Source organism: Salmo salar, chromosome 19, assembly GCF_965601325.2.
Source record: "Salmo salar chromosome 19, fSalSal1, whole genome shotgun sequence".
Lineage (NCBI taxonomy): Eukaryota > Metazoa > Chordata > Actinopteri > Salmoniformes > Salmonidae > Salmo > Salmo salar.
In genome coordinates this window covers 69686412-69712186 of record NC_138309.1, presented here as the reverse complement: position 1 = coordinate 69712186, position 25775 = coordinate 69686412, and the positions used below count along the sequence as shown (strand labels likewise).

General features: G+C 39.9%; 1 protein-coding gene across 1 annotated transcript in view; it reads right to left on the bottom strand.

The window, feature by feature from the left end:
- The window catches only part of LOC106579414 (pro-neuregulin-3, membrane-bound isoform), a 442960-nt gene that overhangs the window by 206950 nt on the left and 210235 nt on the right, over positions 1-25775 (bottom strand). Inside the window, exon 2 of the mRNA XM_045702613.2 lies at positions 9497-9629. Within this exon, the coding sequence (XP_045558569.2) occupies positions 9497-9629 (133 nt within the window). The remainder of the gene's footprint in view (positions 1-9496; positions 9630-25775) is intronic.

Here is a 25775-nt window from a genome sequence, read left to right as displayed (position 1 = left end):
GAAAAGTATGTTACCTTCTACTATTCCTTCAATTCAGCCGTTCAAAAAGATCTGTTTTGAAAATTGTATATTGTATTTTTGCTATTGGATTTAAATATTAGTTAAAATGACTAAATATTATCTGATGAATTGGTGACTTAACAAAATGTTTTCATGGAATAAAAAAAAAGATTTTGCATGAATGACTCAGGGGTGAAAGATGCTTTAATCTCCAATGAATGCACAATCAAAGGTTCTTAACATAAGATAGTGGGCATTACACGTGTTATCAGTTTAGAGTTTTGTACTTAGATCTGAAAAATGCACCAAAGTCACAGAAAAAAACTAATAAAGTATTATTGTTTCATTCTTATCTTAATCTAGTCTATCAATTAAATCTCCAACTCCAATCATGGAGATATAGGGTGTGCAGGCTTTTGTTGCAATAGTTTATGTGTTGGGGGGCTAGGGTCAGTCTGTTATATCTGGAGTATTTCTCCTGTCTTATCCGGTGTCCTGTGTGAATTTGAGTATGCTCCCTCTAATTCTCTCTCTCTCTCCCTCTCCCTCCCGGAGGACCTGATCCCTGGGACCATGCCTCAGGACTACCTGGCCTGATGACTCCTTGCTGTCTCCAGTCCACCTGGTCATGCTGCTGCTCCAGTTTTAACTGTTCTGCCTGCGGCTATGGAACCCTGACCTGTTCACCAGCCATGCTACCTTGTCCCGGACCTGCTGTTTTCAACTCAATCTCTACCGCATCTGCTATCTCTAATTCTGAATGCTCGGCTATGAAAAGCCAACTGACTTTTACTCATGAGGTGCTGACTTGTTGCACACACTACAACCACTGTGATTATTATTATTATTTGACCCTGCTGGTCATCTATGAACGTTTGAACATCTTGGCCATATACTGTTATAATCTCAACCCGGCACAGCCAGAAGAGGACTGGCCACCCCTCAGAGCCTGGTTCCTCTCTAGGTTTCTTCCTAGGTTCCTGCCTTTCTAGGGAGTTTTTCCTAGCCACGGTGCTTCTACATCTGCATTGCTTGCTGTTTGGGGTTTTAGGCTGGGTTTCTGTATAGCACTTTGTGACATCAGCTATTGTAAAAAGGGCTTTATAAATACATTCGATTGATTGATTGTTCCTGCTCAACACTGACACATCCAATTCAGCAACTTATCATGCAATTAGACTGGACAAGACGAGTTGAAATAGGTGTGTTAGTGCTAGGTTGGAACAAAAGCTTGCACATCCTGTTGGAGACCGGTGTGCTACATCATCCGTCTAAATTGAAAATGTAATCCTTCACACTTCCACTGCCTTTCAACTCCCAGTCATGTGGCATCACAATTGAGCACCACTCACGGCCCGATTGCGACACTTTCCTACTCCTGAGACCTATAGCACACCGGCTATCAAACTCAGCCACACTCAAACAGCGCCCAGGTTAACCGACCCCGGCTCACTCACTGCTGCAACATTAGATCATATAATTGTGAGATTAGTGCCTCAGATGGGCTGTCATGGGTATTGCTCACAGGTAATACGGCTGCTCGCAAATCTTAATTACGTTCCCTGTCTTATTGCGTGGGGGAGAGATGGTGGCTGGCATAGTTTCTCCCATATAGCATGGCCCACTCCACTCTTAGAAACAAGGGCTACAAAAGTGTTCTTCAGCTGTCCCCATAGGAGAAACCTTTTTCGCTCCAGGAAGAAACCTTTTGGGTTCCACGTAGAATCCTCTGTGGAAAGGGTCATACATGGAACCCAAAAGGGTTCTATCTGGAACCAAAAAGGGTTATTCAAAGGTTTCTCCTATAGGGACAGCTGTAGGACCCTTTTAGGTTCTAGACAGCTTTTTCTAAGAGTATGGCTTCGCAGCGGCTACGAGCCTGGCAAACACTTTCTTCTTTCAGGACGGATGAGTTGAGGAGCGACAGCCACATGGATTAGTGCAGCTGTCAAGGTCTGATGGTGCGGTGACAATTTAATTGTGGAACTGGATCCTCACAGAAAGAAGGGGGAAGAGAAGCGAAGAAGAAAAAAAGTGAAGATGTCTTCATTAATATAATTAATATCAGATCCTGTTAATACTGCTGTCAGGGGCTCCTGGATCCCTCTGTGTGAGTGTGTGTGTCTGTGTGTCTGTTTCTGTGCATGCAAGTGTGTGTGTGTGTGCATGCATGCCTGTGTGTTATATCTATTTGTCTGTCATTTGTCATCACCGTTGTTGTTAGTGGGACCACTCCTTGCTGTCGGATTTTCATCTGGGTTTTAAAACAGAAAACGATTTATTCACTAGATATTCAGAATATCTTACTTCTACTCTCCTTACCTCTTTCCTACTATAAGTTCAGACTATTTTGCAAAATGAAAGACAAAATGAGTGTGAATGTTGAGTCTTTGTAGATTTATGTGTAAAATAAAATATGTACAGCCTCTCACACCAAGATCCATGCACATATAAATGTAGTCACACACACATACACACACCAAGATATTTAGGAATGTATTGGCCAACAGAATCGTATACCCATTTGTCTCTGCATAGTAGATTTCAGTGTGTTCATTGGAATAGCAACATAGTGCTCACCCTAAAAATATAAGATCAAAATGCATTGACAGTGTGCTGTATCGTAAGCACAATCCCATACAGCACTGCTGTCTCCTGTAGGTGTCAGTATATTCAGTTAGAATCCCTCATGAATTCAATGAGAAGCTAGAAATGTAAGAATGTTCCGTTATGGTGCCCTAATACACTTTGACGACATTGCTTATGAATCAATCGAATATGCATATTTTCAATCTATTATTTAATTTGAGACTTATTCATTTAAATTATGTTGGGATTATTTGAATGATGTGCAATTTATCACATATAAAAACAGACATGAATGTATAACAGAATAGAGGCATATTTCAAAATCAAAGAGTGCATTGCTCCATGAAACGGGAGTTACGTAAAACAGCAAGCACAGTTTTAATGTTGAATACTGAGACTTTTGTCAGCATGTCGTAGCATGCTTGTGTGTGTGTGTGTGTATGTATGCGCGCACATTCTCTCTTGTTGGTCTGACAGCCTAATGAGAAGAGAGAGGTTACCATAGCAATGGTAAGGAAAGAGCTACCTTATGCTGTTGTGTGACTTGAGGATTTGACACATACACCGAGAACAGTAAACCCGTGATCCCGTGTAGCTCATTTAGTAAAGCATGGCGCCAGGGTTGTGAATTCAATTCCCACCGGGGACCAGTACGAAAAATTGAAATGTATGCGCTCAAGTCTGCTAAATGACAAAAAAGTTACATGTAAATTCCTCATATGAAGCAAGCCAGTAGAGTGAGCCAGACGACCTAGATAGCAGACGGAGAGATCTGCAATCCCAATGAATGTCTGTCGCGTTAACGTAATACCTTCCCCAACCACCTGACAGCTCAATTATTCAATTGTTGACAGTTATTACGATTACACCAGACATGATAGTGACGTCTTTTCATGCTGACCACATCGCTCAAGTCATGTGCGCGAGCGTTGCAAAATAAATGTAAATATACATGTTATTCAATTATTGCACCCACACTGCTCGTGCACGCCAACGAGCGTCTGCGTTGCCAAACGCTAAAATAGAAGTCAGTTCTATTTTTGACGCTAAACACAGTGCAAGTCCTGCCTCTCCCATCTCCTCATTGGTTTATAGAAGCAGATACCCACGTGCCATCTCCTCATTGGTTATACCCACGTGGGTGATTGAAAGATGAACTGAGTTCGGTTGGTCGTCATGGTAACTATGAAAGTTAGATGCCAATCCCCATATAAAGTCCAAAGAAGAAAAAGCCTGGAAGAAGGAGAGATGACTAGAAACGATTCGGTTGACCGTTTTATGTGTGGATTAATTGTCGGAGTAGAGGACCTTGTGGATTTCAGGTAAAATAACAACTCAATGTTTATATCCCAGGACAAATTAGCTAGCAACAGCAAGCTAGCTAAATAGGACAAACTAGCTAACAACTGCAAGCTAGCTAGCTAAGTTGCCATAAATGTTTAATGCTTTTCGACCTGTGCCCAAAATTAATATAATTGGTTCAGAGTTTTTTTTTACATTTTAGCCTGCGTGTCGTGATCGCGTTTGGTGTGGGGGGACAAAATCAATTTGCTCATGATGGCGCACGATGGTGCACGCAGACGGTTTGGGTACGGTGTTAGACATTCTCAAATCCTTAATGTGGTAATCACATTACACTAACTCCCTTCCTGTTCTCTACGGTGTCCAAATTAGGACAGGCTCAACCTCACAAGGAGTAGTGTCATTGTGAGACTGACACAACTACTTGTAAAGCTGAGACTGTCCTAATATGGACGTCATAGTTGACAGCTCTATAGTACAAGATAACCCTTTGGTGATATAATTTCTAATACAGTATGTGTATTGACCAACATCTGCACCTCTCATCTAAAGACAGTGTAGGACGGCATACAGTTACAATGGGGTCTTTCCTCTACCTGTTCCATCAAACTCATTATGTGGGTGTCAGGGAATGAGATCAGTTAGCACATTATGCCTCTGAACTAGAGCTGTGACATTTTGTCGGCAGGGTTATTGTCATGCAAAAGAATGCCGGTCTCACGGTAATTGACCACAAACTTAAACACGTTTAGCATCTCCAGGCCTCCACGCATACAAGCAGCATACAAGCGCTGATACGTGCCTTTGGAACATCTAAATTTAAAAAAGTATAATAAATAACTGAATATGCACCATCACAATAAATCCATTATTTATTTTAGGCAGGTCTAAAGAAACATTATGATATGAAGAAATTGTATTTCAGAAGAAGAAAAGTTGGCCTACTGTATGTTGTCTAGCTATGCGCCATGCCATAAGCTGTAGAATTTAGCAGACTGTAACGCTCATCGTTTGTAGTTGAAGGAGAAGTGGACCAAAGCGCAGCGTGATAAGTGTTCATGATATTTATTTACAAGAAACACTCAAACAAGAATAACCAAATGAAACAAAACGAAAGCGAACAGTTCCGTCAGGCATAGACGCTAAACAGAAAACAACCTCCCACAAACCCAGGAAGAAAACAGGCTGCCTAAGTATGATTCCCAGTCAGAGACAACGATAGACAGCTGCCTCTGATTGAGAACCACACTCGGCCGAAAACATAGATATTTCCACCCGAGTCACACCCTGACCTAACCAAACACAGAGAATAATAAGGATCTCTACGGTCAGGGCGCGACACAGACAAGATATGCTTATAAGTCCTGTGCCATTATTTTATATTTTATGATTAATAGTAAGAAGAATATAATTGAACTTAGCTGAATAAAATAGAAAGAATATTTTTCCCATTCTAGAACGAGTGTGCATATGAAGTGGCTATGTTGAGCGTAAAAGTGATCATTTGAAACAGGTCCAATACGCTAGGTACAATCCATAGAATGCCTTAAGAATCAAAAGATATATGGGCAGCATGATGCGACTATAGGTTATTGATGATTTGCCTCAGGCTACACATTCCTTGCCTCAGGCTGCACATGCTGTTGTCTCATCAAGTGATCATATTTTCACCCATCAGACTATTCTCAATTTAAAAAAGACATGTCATCTTTATACACTCGAATGGAGGCCACTTTCCTGCCGGTTCATTTCACTCATGTTGATAGGCTACTCCAGTTATTTCGCCTGGGAACAGGTTATATTCCGCCCAAAGTCTGTATTCCATGGGCTCTCCAACCCTGTTCCTGCATCTACCCAGTGCTTCATTTGGGAAACCAAGTGAAATCTGCTTGGTAACATCTATAGTAACATGTTTTCACAATGAAACATGTTTCATTAAACTGTTGACAGCCCCTCTCTCTGGAATGAAGGAGAGAGGGGAGAAGATTGAAACACACGGTGGTGAGATATTCTAGAGCTAATGGTAATGTGTAAGCCTATCAAATTTGAAAATGTAAAAAATGCCCTCCCTATTATTAGGCTATTCAAAACCAAATACAAATTCACTATAACTGTAGGCTAATTATGTATTAAAGACATCGTAAATCAGTATTGTTTTCTGTTTTTCTGTCATGTAATATGCGGTAGGCTATGTATTGTATAATGGCACAATAATTTTCGGGCTTGGCCTCATATTTTGGCCTATGCATAAGCATACAGGTGTTTTGAATTATCATCACCTTAGAAAGCACTGTCCATTTCATTGTGTTAGGCTTTGAAACAACATCCACAATGACCATGTTTTCCAAAATCAAGTCATTCCAGAGAAAATAAAGTATTGCCTTTCATCTATCCCCACACGTTTAAACAGGGTCGGAGAAAACAAGAGAAAAGGTTGATATTGGCATCCTATTCGACTTTTCTCTGATTAAATTATCTTTGACTTAATCCGTATATGGTCATCAGAGATGCTCGGATGCGGCCAAACTGTGATTGGTGGAAGACCCATCCAGTGATAGGCACCGGCACGTTTCACTATCATCTTTCCAACCTCTTTACTGTTATTTCCAAAAGCAGGAATTCACAACAATAATAGTACAACAGTTGAGCTCCGTATGTGAGAAAGCCGCTATTATACCGCCACGGTCCCATGTATTTAGAACCATTTACTATCCAGTTCTTCAGAAAAATAACCATTCAATAGAAGCTCTTGAGAGAAACCTGTAATCATTGCTTCAAAACACTGGCACTTGCGAAGCGGACTAGTCCTCGGGTTAAGTCCCCCCTGTCCTTCCTCTCTACCACGGATCCCTTCGTTAATTATACCCATGAGTGTGGTTGGAGAGATGGTCTGTCACAAAAGTGTAATGTTTTGAGCAACCGCACCAGTCATCATGATGAAACTCGGAGCACAGCTCCAGTCTATCCCTTATCAATTACGTTAAGTAGGTTTAGCTGTGAAACTAGCAGCTTGTGTTTTGTTGCAGCTGAATAGAAGAGACACAGTATGCAAATTACGTAGAAAATCATCAAAAATACATATTTTCCAGATGTAGATGTCAGGTAAATTTTAGGTTCTGAATGAAAAGACGTATTTTCCGGAAGTGAAAATGAGGGTCTTTTTCGGTTCTGAATGAAAGTTTAAACATAGTGTTTGAACATAAATCTGGCATGATGTTCAAAGTAGTCCACCCTATAGTTGAAAACAACAGACCACTTCAACTACAATACCATTCTCAATAACAGATTTTTTTTCTTGCTATGATTGTGATAGGTTGTTGTTTATATACCTAGTTGAATGCATAAGGATAAGAGCATCTGCTGAATGGCCAAAATGTAAAAACTAACACTTGCAAAGCATGCTGGGTATTAATTGAATGAGTTTTGCCCCCAAACAAGTATGGTCCAGAACAGAGCAAATCTGAACCAATCATAGACTTCTAGGCTATGTTTCATGAGTTTGAACAGCACAGTACAGTACAGTACGGCACAGTCCAGTACAGTAGAGTACAGTACAGTTTAGTTCAGTAGAATAGAGTACATTCGAGTAAACTATACTCTACTGTACTAATCTATACTTTATTGTACGGTAATGTACTGTACTCTGCTGTGTTCTACTGTACTGTATTGTGCTGTCCAAACTTGTGAATCATAGACGTCTAAGTTTGGGCCAAATCAAGGCCGGACCGAACAAAATCTGAACCAATCGTCTATGATTGTTTCAGATTTGGTCTGGACCGAGCCAAAATTCTACATCTGTGGACCAGACCACACCAAAAAAAGAAGACGGCCAGTCCGGACAGTACCAAAAAAAGATGTCCAAAAGACGGGTCCGTGCTTAGTGGGGAAGAGAAGCGAAGAGGAGAGAAGAGAATAGGCTCCACTTTGCCACGACAAGGAAGATGTGTCTGACACATTGCATTATATTCTATTGTATTGGGTGACGGTATACATGTTCTCTTTTTAATTATTTCAATGTATTGCACTGCTATGTGTGATTTTAATTTGCTTTTATGTACCTAATACAACATTGAAGTTCCCTTGGGAGGGTGAGGTATAATTGAACTATATAGTTGTGCATTTGTCGTGCCACCAGGTCACCCAATATCCACATTAATACCATAAAGAAGTCGACCGAAACATCTTCTGAAATAAGCAGTGACAAGTTTAGCGGTGCTATGCCAGAATGTAAACTGCCAGAGCCCGGCGTGATATATGGCTGGAAAAACGTACCTCAATCCAGGGATGGAATATGTTGCTGTACTCCTAATTATCCCGAAATGTTGAATGGAATTCTGCTTCTTTTTATTTAAATGGCTGTTTTCCCCAGAATGCTATGATAGCTAATACTGTAGCAGCCCATTGGATTCCATGAAAATGTGACACGTAGCATTGGGGTGAGTAGCCACCGGAAGTGTTGTCGAATCCAATAGGTTGCTTTAGAATTAGCTAGTCTAGTATGCTGACGAAAATGGCAATTTAACCCTCTACTGCACATCGTTGCCCTCGGGCAACAGAAAACCTTTTGGCCCCTATATAATTATAAATATATTTTTTATCCTATAAATGACATTATGCAACGACATGTAACAATCCTGTAAACAATCCAATGAGGTACAGAAGTTAGTATGGTTTATGAGTTGGGGTAGGAACCTTCTTTCAGGAAGCAGAGCAACGTGAGCGCATGTTGTGAGTGAAAGGTAAGATACATTTAATTATTTTGCATGTTTATATAGAGATAACTTGACAATAATAACTTGTACTTTTGTAGGAATCTCTAATGAAGCATATTTGATAGGTTTTGAAGATATTTCGTTTATATACTGTATATATTAAAAAACATAGTTTTATTTTTGTTGCCTCAGGGCAGCGTTGTGCAGTTATGCTACTTGTCAGGGCAATTTAATGCATTGGTCAATGTTTTTGCCAACATATCCACTGACATTCACAGGCAATGGACACAGGGCTAAAGGAGCCTAATCGAGCAGTGAGGACAGTGAGCTTGAGGGCAGTGACAGCGAGGAAGAATGGATGCCAGAATCATTTCCTTTTCTTATGAAAAAAGTGCTTGTTTCTGCTATATTTGACTTAATAAATGTTCAGAAAATATCTGACTTTCCTTGGTGATTTAGTACCCGTATGGTACAGTATTTCCATGAGGCAACAAAAAAAAAACGTATTTGTGTGGGGGGTAGAAGATATATTTTTTATTATTGCTACATTATCAGAAAGCTTAAATCTTCAAAACATTTGTTATGAAAAAAAGTATGTGTGCAGTAGAGGGTTAATTAAAACTAGCAGTATTTCAATCTTCTTGATGTATCATTTTGGATAATGGGATAATTATGAGTACAGCACCATCTCCCATCCCTGGATTGAGGTACGTTTTCCGAGGAATCTCGGAAAACTCAGGATCTCTGATCCTGATCACGGCAGCCTGCCATTCAGACCTTACAGGGAATATGTAATTATTGCAACCGTAAGGTCTGAATCTTCAGGCTAGGACAAGTTAGACACAGTGAACTAATACAGACACAGACACACCCCCACACACCGAGAGACTCACCTGCAGTGTCTGTGCACTCCTGCTACTGTCTCAATGATGGAGCACTCGCCCTCGTTGAGGCAGAAGGCCAGGTCCTTGTCATCGATGCAAGGCTTGAAGACCTCTGAACGCAGACTAGGGGATGTGGGGGCCACTGTGAGAGAGAGAAAGAGATATGTGGTTACTGGATGTCACAGAGAGACCATTATTGAAGAAACATTTTGTTTGGGTAACATATAAACTTCAGAATCACAGCAAAAAAAACATTTGTTTACCAAGAAAGAAAGATGACAGAGGGAGAGAGATGTGTCAAAATCACCTGGATTAGTACTTGATTTGGCTTATTGTATAAACAGTAAGGATTTTTTATTGTTTTGCCAAATATTTTGGCTCTATGATCATGGCCTATATCATCATACATACAGCTTCCATACACACTGACAAGGCTACTCAGGAGCTTGCGGTGCTAACTTGATATAAATAATATTCAGGAGCAGGTGTCATGACACGGGGGTTCAGGTTCAATAAGCTACCAGAGCGGAGCTAAGTAAACACTGCTGTCTCACTCCACTCCTTCCTGTTAATCATCAACAGTGATGACATCGTTACACATTTGTTGAATGGGAATTAATTATTTGTACTCTGATGAGGCTTTGTTATACAGATTATCAGAATGATTCAAAAGTTTGATGTATAGTACATAAATATGGATACTGTGAAAAAAAATGTGTTTTGGTTACAATTGACAAAAGGGTGAAGGAGGTTGATAGATAAATATGGGCCTACAATTGAACAAATCACACATTACCACATTATCTATTGACATCATTCATCCATGTTATTTAAACATGTTATTTGTTGCAGGTTCTCTTATATTTTAGATAGTATTGAAAGTACCTGCTTTGATTTGGAATTGGGTAAGAATAAATGGCTGTGGCATGACATTTTTCAGCTCCATGTGCTGTTCTTTCATTCTGACCCTGCACAAGCCCTGCTCTGCTCTGAACACACAATGCTCTGTCTGTTGACTGAGCCATGGCCGCTATGCACAGCCACTGCAATGCAGGTATTCCGCCGCAAAAAAGAGTCAGCCATGTTTGCACACACACACCAAAAAGGTTGGGGTCAATTCTAAATTGAGTTGTGAATTGCTCTTGAATTAAAGTAGAATTTAATTCAATGAAATTCAAATGGCTTATTTATTCTACACACCATAGAAATGTATATTTTGACATCACGTATGGCTAACAATACCATGTAGCAGAAGGTTCAAATATTTCATTTGTAAAATGTATTATCCTAAAACAATCAAGTATTTTTGTAGTGGTCTGGAAATATTATAATATCATGTTGTGGGTTGTTTATAATAATTAATAATTCCCTTAATGTTTTTAAATATCAGAAAAAATACATTTCCCAAAATGTATTAGATCAAACACTGCAGTATGGAAGGGAACAATCTAACATCTCATGACAAAAAGAAATACTGTTTGACATCTTTGAGTTATAATCAAACTAATATATGTAATTATTTGCATTAATAAGTGAGTGGCATATCCTTTTGATAAAATATTTGTCAAATGAATTAGACTGACATTTCACGTCTCAGTTTAATTGGTTTGAATTGCTTAAATTCTACTCCCTTCAATTCCTCAAATTCAATTAAAAATCTTCTTCTTGAGGGGAGTGGACAATTCAAATTAAATTCAAATTCATTGTTGGAATTGAATTAAAATCAGAAATTCCTAATTGACCCCAACCATGACACACACACGCACACACACACACACACACACACACACACACATACACGTCTTGTTTCTGGTGAATCTTTAAGGGAAAATACATCCAATACTTTCCTGTTAATTGGGTTAATATATCCCAACCACAACTGAAATCCCAATAATTTCCTAATTATTTTCAACAGTTGGTCAAGCTCTAACAGTTCAGAAAGTACTTGACAATTTGTTTGTAGAACGACTGTGAGAAAGTCAGTTCTGGGGTGCATTCAGTTCGATTTAACATTTGCTACAGTGTTCCTCCTTTAAAAGTTGTGTCATACTGCAGCACACCTTGCAGGCTGCTGCAGCATTCTATGGCACGTTACTTAATTTTCAGCCATTTTTTACGTTAATGCAAGTTACTGCTAGTTCGACCACCCGAGGGCAACTTTGAGAAGCATTTGATAGTCTCCCATATTGGCATTACTAGAGAATTGAAAACCTTTTTTTGTAATAACATAGTACATGGGATTGATTAAGAAATTTGGCTTAATTAATTTGACTAATATTATGGTGTTTCTATTCTGAGAAAAGTGAAAAACAAAACCCTCGGGGTTTCCGTTAGGATGGAATGGAAAATATTGCGCTGTATAACGTGATGGTTGGCAGTAGGCTACAGCATAAGAGGATTGGCGGATTCTAAATTAATATCTAAGGGACATAGCATTTCCACACCCTAATTGTAGTGTAACCAATATTAATTTCGCCTATGGTAGGCCTACAGTATATCTACAAATTATTTTTTTCAATGAAGAGACTCGCCGCCAATGATTACATTAAGAGGATTGGGGGATTCTAAATCGAACTGGCATTTTCCGTTAGGATCTGTGAGAATATCTAAGGGGCTTTTAAATAATTCTAAATGAATTGATAATAATAATAATCGCTTTGTTTAAAAATGTACGATATTTTGGAGATTTTGTTTTCATTTAACCTAGAGTGAGCGACAAAAAGGCAATTATTCTCACTAATTTCTAAATAAAGCCAGTTTGTTATTTAGAATGATTTATTTCTGGAGAAACCTAACTTCATTATTTAGCAGACATCACTTGCTTATATTCAGTCAACACATATATTTTAAGAATATTATGGAATATAATTGAACATTTACATTTCTCCATGCTTGTCTCAGAGCAGCGTAAAATGGTGCTGAAATAGATGTCCAAAGCGGGAAGGCTATATATAACCATATTTTGGACATGATTTCATTATCAAATTAACGACAGTGAGCGATTGTAATCTGAATAAAGGCCAACATCATTTTTATAGAAGCCAAAATATAGCCCTGCTAATAGCCATAATGACGCTGTACAACATGACCATGTGTGTTTGAAAGAGTATTTTCCAGTAAGCAACAATTTGTTTGCCTTCCTTAGAGAAGTTTATTTATTCCCATAGTAATTAGTTATGGATCCATAACTAAATCTCAACATCTGCATTTTGAAAGAGTATTTTTATCATTATTTTATTAACGAAAGCATAAAGATGCTAATGAAGAAATACAGTACTGTACAGTATATGCTTTTACATTTTCATAATATAGCATTTTGAAGATATAAGCCACCTCCATTTGTTTATTAGGCTACTGTGCAGTCTGACAAGTAAACATAGCCTACAATACATATTGTAGTAAACATGGAAAAGTGCCTAATTCCTTACATAAGGGAGAGCAGGCCATGTCTAGACTTGACCTCAAGTACCTTCAATAATGGCTGTACAAGAGAATGCGGGCACGCGGGAGACTGGGGTTCAATTCCCTGATGGGGAGGAAGGAGTAGGCTGTCCTTGTAAATAAGAATTTGTTCTTAACTGACTTGCCTAGTTAAAAAAAGGTTACACAAAGAGCGCAACATTTCTGTACCATAATTTTTTAATTCTAGTCTAACCAATACCCAAACAGAGTTTAAGTGAAAATAAAAATCTCATTGATTTATCGAGACCAGTCCCCATGCTAGTCTCAGAGCAGCGTAAAACAGTGCTAAAATAGTTCTAGGCTATTGCTTCTAACTTCAATATGCTCTTTAAATAAATAAGACCTACACCACTTTTTACGGCACATTACTCAACACTAGTGAGACTCATGTCGCCTATGGATGGCCTACAGTATATCGAAAAATATGACGTGACTCTCCACCAAAAATTACATATTGAGGATTGGAGGATTCTAAATTAAAACCAAAAGCAGCCTCATGGGTCTCCCAGTGGCGGCCGGCACGGGTATCGAATCTGCATCTGCAGCAACGCATTTTGCACTGTGGGAGACCCCATCCACTCTGGAACAAAGTATCAAAATACAGAGAGGTGTTGTTAAAGGTATAATGTCCTGCTAATGGGCTAGTATAATACTGTACATGGTGTCCAGGTCAGGATAGCCAAAACATTTCTTTATTAAAGACTATAAGAAAGAATGTTGGTACTTATTTATTTTTGATCCAAAACCATGAATGAGTGAGTCACTCAGCTTTATGTAGGTGCCGGCTATATGACTGTGTCATCAACTTGATAATATATAACAATATTTTGGAGGTTATTTAATTTTTTTAAAATGAAAGAGAACGATGGTAATCTGAATAAAGGTCAAAATAATATTTGTAAAGGCCAAAACATTTATTTCTATTTTTAGAGGGAGAGAAACGCTGTGCCAATTGTGTGCCGCCCATAAAGGCCAAAATATAGCCCTGCTAATAGCCATAATGGCGCTGTACAATATGACTGTGTGTTTGAAAGAGTATTTTTTGTTCCAGTATTTCTGTAATTCACTGATATTTATTCTCATAGTAATTCATTATGGATCCATAACTAAATAAACATCAGCATTTTGAAAGAGTATTTTCATCATTATTTTATTAACAAAAGCATAAAGATGTTGATGAAGAAATACTGTACTGCTGTTTTGAGTTAGAAATGTAACACTTCAGAGTACTTAAGCATCGAATACATTGCAGGTAGGGTGGATGTTCACACCTACAGTAGCCGGGCTATAAAGAGTCTATTGTCCTGCTAATCGGGCTACAAGTGTTTGAAAACCTGTAAATAAAAATATAGCATCTTGTTTGCATTCTTTATTGTAACCACAATGTCACAAATAATTTGTATCTACCTTTCCAATAACTTTTAGAGTTTGGGATTAATTTGATTAATATTATGGTGTTTCTATTCCAAGGAAAATGAAAAATCCTCTGAGTTTCTGTTAGGATGGAATGGAAAATATGGTGCTGTATAATGTGACGGTCAGGAGTACAGTACTGGGCTATTTAGCTAAAGAATCCAGTGTTCTGTGGGAGACGGGGGTTCAATTCCCCGACAGGAAGGAAGGAGAAGGCTGTCCTTGTAAATAATAATTTGTTGACTTGCCTAGTTAAATAAAGGTCACACTAAGAGTCCCCATGCTTGTCTCAGAGCAGCCTGAAATTGTACTGAAATAGTTCTTTAAAAACATTTTCTATTTAAATAAATAAGACATAGACCACTTTTAACAGCTCATTACTCAACACTACTGAGACTCATGTCGCCTACGGTAGGCCTACAGTATATTGAAAAATATGATGTGACTCTCCGCCAATAATTACATACAGAGGATTGGAGGATATTTCTGTAATTCAGTGATATTAATTCCCATAGTAATTCGTTATGGATCCATAACTAAATAAACATTGGCATTTTGAAAGAGTATTTTTATCATTATTTTATTAATGAAAGCATAAAGATGCCATTATTAGTTACATTGTTTTAGTTTGAACGTGCAGACTGGCACTAAGAACAGAACAGCGGGAACGTTTCCCTAGTCAGCGCCATTATTAGTGCAATGCCCCTTAAATATTTTGGAGACGATTTCGTATTCAAATAACATAAAATGAGCGAGAAAAAGGCCATTTTTGAACATGGGGTGAGAAATTGTTACTAATTTGTAAATAAAGCCAGTTTGTCATTTAGAATGATTTGTTTTTTGAGGGAGAAAAATCAAAAACCTACAAATATCTCATGGGTCTCCCAGTCGAGGCCAGCACAGGTATTGAACCAGCATCTGTAGCAACACAGCTTGCACTGCTATGCAGTGTCTTGCACAGTTGCAACACTCAGGCGCTGTACAACGTGACCCAGTTGAGTGGCCTACAGTACTACAGTAAGAGCAAAATAATCCTAACAAAATAAAATAATAAAAACCTTAGTGTAACAACAGTTTTAGTAAGTAATACTGAAGTCGTGCACAATTATCCGTTTCGATTTAGGTTTATGTCACCCATTCATTTTCAGTTGGAGACACAGTTGGACCCAAAAGCATAATCAGTGCACTAACTCCCCCTTGCGCTGGTCTGAAGCAATGAAGTGGTGATGCAGGGTACCATACTAAACCACGAATTACCTCTAAGTCCCGTGGTGTAAGCTCGCAACTTTTGAAGGAGGAACCACTGTATTTTTGCGTAATGGCTTGTACTGAACAACACATTCTTCAACATTTTTCAACAGACTTTACATTTGCTCTGTTTTGCTAGTGTGGTAGGGTACTGCGTAAAGCAATGAGTGACGTATTTGAAGGGTACTGGTGCATGTTGAACCCACAACCCAACCCCTCTCCGATTTTCAAGTGGTTATTCAGAACAGCACAGTTTCCAATTAATTTTTACATTGCATTACATTTCTTTTGTACGGATTGCAGACCTGGTGACTTTTCTACTCCAAAATTAGTGAAAATAAAATGATGGGAACACCAATACAATATAATCTACCCCCCCAAAAATGAGCCTAACAACATTATCAGATTGGTGTGTTATTAGCAATAAGCATTATTACCTGTAGCCCAACTGATGCAGCATAGTAGATACAATGAATATGGTGAAACATACCCATCTGTATTTGTACTAATCATTAGCTAGATCAGTGCTTCCCAAACTTTTTCAGTCATGACCCCCTTTCATCATGGGGGAACATCACACCACTCACCCCTTACCACTCCCAATTGAATGAACTGCTACAATGTTACACTAAAATATGGTATAAGAATACCTTTTACCCTGGTTTCCCTTCCATACTGAAATCAAGAATAAATAATTAATGAAGGATAAATATACCAGCTTACTGCTGTGCAATGTCACATGCATCTCTATCAATAAAGAGATTATATTTGTAGATTTTCTCATTTGAAATAAATATAAAGGTGGTTCTGAAAGTTTTCTTAGGTTTATTATTAGGCTGTATAAATCCTGTTAGGGATAGGGGGCAGTATTTGCACGGCCGGATAAAAAACGTACCCGATTTAATCTGGTTACTACTCCTGCCCAGTAACTAGAATATGCATATAATTGTTTGATTTGGATAGAAAACACCCTAAAGTTTCTAAAACTGTTTGAATGGTGTCTGTGAGTATAACAGAACTCATATGGCAGTCAAAACCCTGAGACAAATCCTGACAGGAAACTGAAATCTGATGTGTGGATATCACTTCAAACATTTGCCATTGAAACACACAGGGGCTTGTGAATCATTTAGCACTTCCTATGGCTTCCACTAGATGTCCCCAGTCTTTACAAAGTGGTTTGAGTCTTCTATGGTAGTAACTGACCCAAAGAGAGGCTGTTGATATTGGTCACAGGGGATGGGCCATTACCATTGTGACGTCGGCGCCCATGGCTACTCTCCCTTTTCGAAACGTTTTGAAAAACAATGCAACCGTCCCAATGGAATATTATTGAAGCCCTGGTTGAAAAAGCCCCTAAAGATTTATGTTATACAACGTTTGACATGTTTGAACGAACTTAAATATATATTTTTTGCTCATTCCTGACGACAAGTCAGACGCACACGGTACATTTTCACTAGCCTTCGGAGCGCGCTAACACTATTGGGACATAAATTATTAACTTTTTTGAACAAAACTACATTTGTTATGGACCTGGGATTCCTAGAAGTGCCTTCTGATAAAGATAATCAAAGGTAAGGGATTATTTACAATAGTATTTTTGATGGTTGATCGTTCCAAGATGGCTCCAACGTTTATAGCCTAGACTTTTTTTCTGGGCATACCACGTCGTTTATTGCAAAGTGTGATTTCCCAGTAAAGTCATTTTTAAATCTGGCAAAGCGATGGCATTCAAGACATGTTAATCTATAAGTCTTTGAATGACAATATTACATTTTAACAATGTTTTCGAATAGTAATTTTGTAAATTGTAGCGCTAATTTACCGGAAGCATTTGAGGGAAAAGATTTTCTGAACGTCATGCGCCGATGTAAAATGCTGTTTTTATATATAAATATGAACTTTATCGAACAAAAAATGCATGTGTTGTGTAACATGATGTCCTAGGAGTGTCATCTGATGAAGGTTGTCAAAGGTTAGTGCTGCATTCAGCAGAGTTTTGGGAATTTGTGATGCATGCTAGTTGCTTTGAAAATGGCTGTGTGATTATTTCTGGCTGGGTACTCTGCTGACATAATCTAATGTTTTGCTTTTGCTGTAAAGCCTTTTTGAAATCGGCCAACGTGGTTCGATTCAGGAGAGGTGTATCTATAAAACGGTGTAAAATAGTCATATGTTTGAGAAATTGAAGTTATAGCATTTATGAGGTATTGCATTTAGCGCAAAGCGATTCCACTGGCTGTTGATTATGGTGGGACTCAAGCGTCCCACTGGCCCAGACAGGATAAATATGATGATTGCTTTCCCCCCCAATTTTGGCATACACATTTATTTTCTAAACAACTAGGCTGCCTCTGACTGAGGAGAGAAACAGGTTTGCTTGAGCCTATTGTCTGAGGTTCAGAGAATCAGCCCTTCTCTAATTCTGTAGCCTACTAGACAATACTTGTTTCAAAATTCATATTACTACCAAAGTTGTCTTTGAACTCCAAAAATTGAGCCCAATATAACCATTAACAATTATGACTTGTTTCTTGCTCGTCACATTTCAATAGAACCCTTCTCAATTAGAAAAATATAATTTTCTATATCATTCTTATGAATTGACTTTAATTCTTTATTTGTTACAAGTTAGCCCACATAATTAAGGGTTTTGTTTTGTCTCCATTCTCCTTACAAGCCTCCTAAACAAACCACAAGTACCAAACCAAGCACAAACTAGTACCAAACCAAGCATAATTGGCGGTGGGGGGGTTCCAATAACAAAAATGAAGAATTGACTAGCCTAGTACTGTGTAGTGTAAAGCCACAGAAAGCCAGTAGCTATGGTGAGAATATCATTTTCAATCCATCAAATTCCTCATAGTATATTATTAGAGGGGTCAAATTGATCTGTTTCTAATATTTACGCGCCTGGTCATATCATCATGCCATAATATGATTACAAGCCTAGCGGATTGGCTGGTATACTGCCCCCCTACTTTAGATTTAGCAGTGCAATTGGATTACATCTTTGATAATTTTGTTGTTGTTGTTGTTGTTGTTGTTGTTGTTGTTGTTATGGGCCTTTTCTGTTCTGTCACAACAGCCATCATAGCATTACATGTGTCATATGTGCATCATCACTTTTTCAGCACCCCGTGCTTCCGTTGACCAATCCCATGTGAGAAAGAGATGCATTTCTAAATTAGAGAAAAATAATCCCTTAGTTGTGCCACAACATCCAGATAAATCTTTTGCTCCAGGGTATTGATTGATACATCTCACACCTTTTGTGAGGCCTTGAAAGATGATGACAGATCAGATGGACACGAAGATATTGGCGAACCTATAACTATTTTTATGATTTTTCATAAACCTTATATGGTATTTTGTATGAATTACTATGTAAGATCATGTAAATATACTGTTATTACTAAAGTAATCACAGTTTAAAAATACATGTATGAGAGCATCTTAGTGTTACCTAACTTTATTATTATAAAAATAATACATGGAGGAAGGTACCAATTATAACTTACTTATCACTGTATTTACAGTGCCTTCGAGTATGCATTGATAATACATTAGAAGATGTGCTATCCTTATAACAGTCAATACAAGCATGGTGAATGCCTGTCACTGGGCATTGGACCAGTGGTTCAAAGGAAGTCTTACTGTGCAACTTCTTTGCTTCTTTACACATTTGCAATGCCCAACGCCAAAATGGAAATATGGATGCGTTTCATATTCAGTGGACCCAGGTGTCTGTCCTGCTTGCATATCTAATTAAGCCTCGACATCCAAGACATCATTCTTAGGATTTTAAAAAGACAGTGGACTACATACTCTGTATTATCAATTCAATAAACTCCCAAGGCATGGTGTTCAAAAGTTATCTATTTCAAGACTTTACTTCGACTATAAGACCATGGTTCTTGCCCACGGTACTGGCCCACGGTACTTGCCTAACACTCATAGGGCAGTTCCAGCTTTAACTGGAATCCAGTGGAGTGTGCAGAGGAACGGGTGACATGGGAGAACTTGCGAAGTTTGAACACCAGGCGGACTGTAGCTTTCTGGATAAGTTGCAGGGGTTTGATGGAACAAGCGGGGAGTTCAGCCAACAGCGAGTTGTAGTAGTCCAGACGGAAAATGACAAGTGACTGGATTAGGACCTGCACTGCTTCCTGTGTGAGGTAGGGTCATACTCTACGGATGTTGAAGAGCATGAACCTGCAGGAGCAAGTCACTGCTTTAATGTTAGCAGAGAACAGCAGGTGTTGTCCAATGTCATGCCAAGGATCTTTGCACTCTGGGCAGGGGACACCATGGAGTTGTCAACCATGATGGAGAGGTCTTTGAGTGGGTAGGCCTTATTCGGGAGGAAGAGCAAGCTGCGTCTTTTCGAGGTTGAGCTTGAGGTGGTGGGCCAACATTCAAGCTGAGATATCTGTCAGGCACGCAGAGATGCATGTTGCCACCTGGGTGTCAGACGGGGGAAGGAGAAAAGTAGTTGGGTGTCATCCGTGTAACAATGATAGGAGAGACCATGTGAGAATATGACGGAGCAGAATGACTTGGTGTATAGAGAGAAGAGGAGAGGGCCTAGAACCGAGCCCTAGGATACAACAGTAGTGAGAGTACGTGGTGCAGACAAATATCCTCTTCATATCGCCTGCCAGGTAGGATGCAATTCAAGAGTGTGCAGCCTGAGACGCCCAGCCCCGAGATGGTGGTGAGGAGGATCTGATGGTTCATGGTGTCGAAGGCAGCAGATAGATCTAGGATGATGAGAACAGAGGAGAGAGAGTCAGTTGTGGCAGTGCGGAGAGCCTCCGTGACACAGAGAAGAGCAGTCTCGGTTGAGTGACCCGTCTTGAAACCTGACTGGTTAGGGTCAAGAAGAGCGTTCTGAGAGAGATAGCGAGAGAGTTGGTCAGAGACAGCATACAAAAGTGTTTTGAAATGAAAAAATAGAAGGGATACCGGTCTGTAGTTTTTGACGTCAGAGGAGTCGATTGTTGGTTGAAGTCAGAGGGGATGAAGCCATTGGTCAGGGATGAGTTGATGAGGGAAGTGAGGAATGTATAAAAGGTCTCCAGAGATGGTCTGGAGAAGGGAGGAGGGGATTGGATTGAGCGGGAAGGTTTTTCGGGGGCCGAACCTCATTAGTCGCAGAATTTCATCTGGAGCGAGAGGATAGAAAGAGGTCAAAGCGTAGGGTAGTTCTGTGTGAGTGGGACCAGTGGATTCAAAAGGCTGAATGAGGATTGGATGTCATCAACCTTCTTTTCAAAGTGGTTGACAAAATCATCCAAAGAGAGGGAGGAGGGAGGGGCATTAAGGAGGGAGGAAAAAGCGGAAAAGAGTTTCCTAGGGTTAGAGGAAGAAGCTTGTTAGAGGCAGAAGCCAGAGTGCTAGAAAGTGGCTTTAGCAGTAGATACAGGATGAGGAAGAGAAGGTAGAGAGGAGGGAGTGAAAGGATGATAGGTCCTTAGCTGACCGCAGCCGTGTTCTATAAGCTCACAATGAGTCACTCAGCCATGGAGCAGGAGGGGAGGAAAGAGGCCAGTGTGAGTCACAGGATGTGGAAAGAGAGGAAAGTATGGTCGAAGAGGCAGAATCAGGAGGCAGGATTTAGCAGAAGGGAGAGATGATAAGATAGAAGAGGAGAGAGCAGTGGGAGAGAGAGATTGAAGATTGATATGGCACATGACCATCTGGGTAGGGATGAGTGGCTAGGGTTGGAGGAAAGGGAGAAAGAAAAGGAAGTAGTGATCAGAGACCTGGAGAGGGGTAGCAGTGAGATTAGTAGGCGAACAGCCTCTAGTAAAAATGTAGGTCAAGCTGCCTTGTGAGTGGGAGGGGACTAGGAAAGGGTGTGGTCAAAACATGCAAGGAGGGGAAAGAGAGTTAGAAATATTTTTTTATTATTTCACCTTTATTTCACCTTTATTTAGCGTCTCATCCCGTCAGCGGGATCAAAATCCAGCGAAAAATCATATCGCCATTAGCATAACAAAATGTAATAATTTGAATTTTATTTAATTTTTTTATTTTTTTCGTTTTATAGATACACCTCTCCTGAATCGACCCACGTCGTCCGATTTCAAAAAGGTTTAACAGGAAAAGCAAATCATTAGATTATGTTAGAGGAGTCCATCGTAAAAAGCAGCAACATAGCCATTTTCCGACCAACCACATGCATCACAAATAACCAAAAAACAGCTAAATGCAGCACTAACCTTTTACAAACTTCATCAGATGACACACCTAGGACATCATGTTACACAATGCATGCATTCTTTTGTTCAATAAAGTTCATATTTAGATATGAAAACAGCATTTTACATCGGCGTCTGACGTTGACTAACTATTTTCCCGTCAAAAGCATCCGATGAAACAGTGCTACAATTTACTGAATTACTATTCGAAAACATGTTTAAAATGTAATATTGTCATTCTAAGATTTATAGATGAATATCTCTTGAAAGCACCTGTCATACCAGATTTAAAAATAACTTTACTGGGTAATCACACTTAGCGATAAAAGGGGATGCGATACTCAGAAAATGAGCTAGTAAATACAGCTCGGTGCCATCTTGGAACAATCGCATATCACATCTAATGTTGTATAATATTGTCAATAATCCCTTACCTTTAGTTGTCTTCATCAGAAAGCACTTCCAGGCATCCCAGGTCCACAACAGATGTATTTTCGGTCGAAAAAGTCCATCCTTTATGTTCCATTAGCTTGCTGTTGTTAGTGCGTCCGAAGGGCGTATCCAACTAATCTGCCTTGCGCGCCACAGTGGTTTCGAAATAATACTTTTTTTTCACATTTAGGTTCGTTCAAACATGTCAAACGTTGTATAACATAAATCTTCAGGGCCTGTTTCAACAAGAGAGCCAATAAGATTCGAGGGGGACGATTTCAATGTGTTTCAAAATGTTTCCAAAGGTGGGGGTAGACAGGGCCGCCGGCGTCATAATGGTGATGGCCCTCCCGCTGTGACCAATTTCCAACGGGTCTCATTCACTGAGTTTCGACAGTAGAAGGCTCAAAACACTTTGTAAAGACTGGCGACATCTTGTGGAAGCAATACGAAGTGCTCAATAAACGATATCTCACGGTGTGAAAAATAGGCGACGACGTGAAGTTGAGTCCACAATTCAGAATTCCACTTCCTGGTTCAATCGGTCTCGGGGTTTTGACTGCCATATGAGTTCTGTTATACTCACAGACACCATTCAAACAGTTTTAGAAACTTTAGGGTGTTTTCTATCCACAGGTATTAATTATATGCATATCCTAGCTTCTGAGTCTGATTAGTAGGCCGTTGAAAATGGGCACGAATTTTTTCCAAAATGCGCTGTGGCGCCCCCTATCCTAGGGTAACGTCAAGAGGTTAAGAACAAGATCTCATTTACAACTGCGACCTGGCCAAGATAGAGCAAAGCAGTGCGACACAAACAACAGAGTTACACATGGGATAAACAAACGTACAGTCAATAAAACAATAGAGAAGTCTGTATACAGTGTGTGAAAATGTAGTAAGATTAGGGAGGTAAGGCAATAAATATGCCATAGTGGCGAAATAATTGCAATTTAGTAATTAAACACTGGAGTGATAGATGTGCAGAAGATAAATGTGCAAGTAGAGATACTGGGGTGCAAAGGAGAAAAAAACAACAACATGGGGATGAGGTAGTTGGGTGGGCTACTTACAGATGGGCTATGTACAGGTGCAATGATCGGTAAGCTCCTCTGACAGCTGATGCTTAAAGTTAGTGAGGGAGATATGTCTCAAGCTTCAGTGATTTTTTCAATTTGTTCCAGTCATTGCCAGCAGAGAACTGGAAGGAAAAGCAGCTAAAAGAGGAGTTGGCTTTGGGGATGACCAGTGAAATATACCTGCTGGAGCGCATGCTTCAGGTGGGTGCTGCTATAGTGACCAGTGAGCTGAGATAAGGCGGGGCTTTACCTAGCAAAGACTTATAGATGACCTGGAGCCAGTGGGTTTGGCGATGAATAAGAAGCGAGGGCCAGCTAACGAGAGCATACAGGTCGCAGTGGTGGGTAGTATATGGGGCTTTGGTGACAAAATGGATGGCACTGTGATAGACTACATCCAATTTGCTGAGTAGAGTGTTGGAGGCTATTTTTGAAGTTAAGGATCGGTAGGAAAGTCAGATTTACGAGGGTATGTTTGGCAGCATGAGTGAAGGATGCTTTGTTGCACAATAGGAAGCTGATTCTAGATTTAATTTTGGATTGGAGATGCTTAATGTGAGTCTAGAAGGAGAGTTTACAGTCTAACCAGACACCTATGTATATGTAGTTGTCCACATATTCTACGTCAGAACCGTCCAGAGTAGTGATGCTACACGGGCAGGCGGGTGAGGGCAGCGTTCGGTTGAAGAGCATGCATTTAGTTTTGCTTGCATTTAAGAGCAGTTGGAGGCTGCGGATGGAGTGTTGTATGGCATTGAAGCTGTATGGAGGTTAGTTAGCACAGTGTCCAAAGATGGGCCAGAGGTATACAGAATGGTGTCATCTGCGTAGATGTGCATCAGAGAATCACCAGCAGCAAGAGCGACATCATTGATGTATACAGAGAAAAGAGTCGGCCCGAGAATTGAACCCTGTGGCACGCCCATAGAGACTGCCAGAGGTCTGGACAACAAGCCCTACGATTTGACACACTGAACTCTATCTGAGAAGTAGTTTGTGAACCAGGTGAAGGAGTCATCTGAGAAACTAAGCCTGTTGAGTCTGCCAATAAGAATGCCGTGATTGACAGAGTCGAAAGGCTTGGCAAGGTCAATGAATACGGCTGCATAGTATTGTCTTTTATCCATGGTGGTTATGATATCATTTAAGACCTTGAGCGTGGCTGAGGTGCACCCATGACCAGCTCGGAAACCAGATCGCATAGCGGAGAAGGTACGGTGGGATTCAAAATGGTCGGTGATCTGTTTGCTAACTTGGCTTTCGAAGACTTTAGAAAGGCAGGGTAGGATAGATATAGGTCTATAACAGTTTGGGTCTAGAGTATCACCCCTTTTGAGGAGTGACCGCAGCATTTTTTCAATCTTTAGGGATCTCAGACGATACGAAAGAGAGGTTGAACAGGCTAGTAAAAGGTGTTGCAACAATTGTGGCGGATCATTTTAGAAAGAGAGGGTTCAGATTGTCTAGACCAGCTGATTTGTAGGGGTCCAGATTTTGCAGCTGTTTCAGAACATCAGCTATCAGGATTTAGTTGAAGGAGAAATGGGGGAGGCTTGGGCAAGTTGCTGTGGGGGGTGCAGGGCAGTTGACCGGGGTAGGGGTAGCCAGGTGGAAAGCATGGCCAGCCGGAGAAAAATGCTTATTAAAATTCTCGATTATCGTAGATTTATCGGTGGTGACAGTGTTTCCTAACCTCAGTGCAGTGAGCAGCTGGGAGGAGGTGCTCTTATTCTCCATGGACTTTAGTGTCTCAGAATGTTTTGGAGTTTGTGCTACAGGATGCAAATTTGTGTTTGAAAAAGCTAGCCTTTGCTTTCATAACTGCCTGTGAATATTTGTTCCTAACTTCCCTGAAAAGTTGCATATCTCGGGGGCTATTCGATGTTAATGCAGTACGCCACAGGATGTTTTTGTGCTGGTCAAGGGCAGTCAGGTCTGGAGTGAACCAAGGACTATATCTGTTCTTAATTTTAAATTTTTTTGAATGGGCCATGCTTATTTAATATGGTGAGGAAAGCATTTTTAAAGAATAACCAGGCATCCCTTACTGACAGAATGAGGTCAATATCCTTCCAGGATACCCGGGCCAGGTTTATTAGAAAGGCCTGTTAACTGAAGTGTTTTATGGAACATTTGACAGTGATGAGTGGTGGTCGTTTGACCGATGACCCATTACGGATGCAGGCAATGAGGCAGTGATCGCTGAGATCCTGGTTGAAGACAGCAGAGTTGTATTTAGAGGGCAGGTTGTTCAGGATGATATCTATGGGTGCCCGTGTTTACGGATTTAGGGTTGTACCTGGTGGGTTCCATGATAATTTGTGTGAGATTGAGGTCATCTAGCTTAGATTGTAGGACGGACGGGGTGATATGCATATCCCAGTTTAGGTCACCTAACTGTACAAACTCTGAAGATAAATGGGGGGCAATTAATTCATATACGGT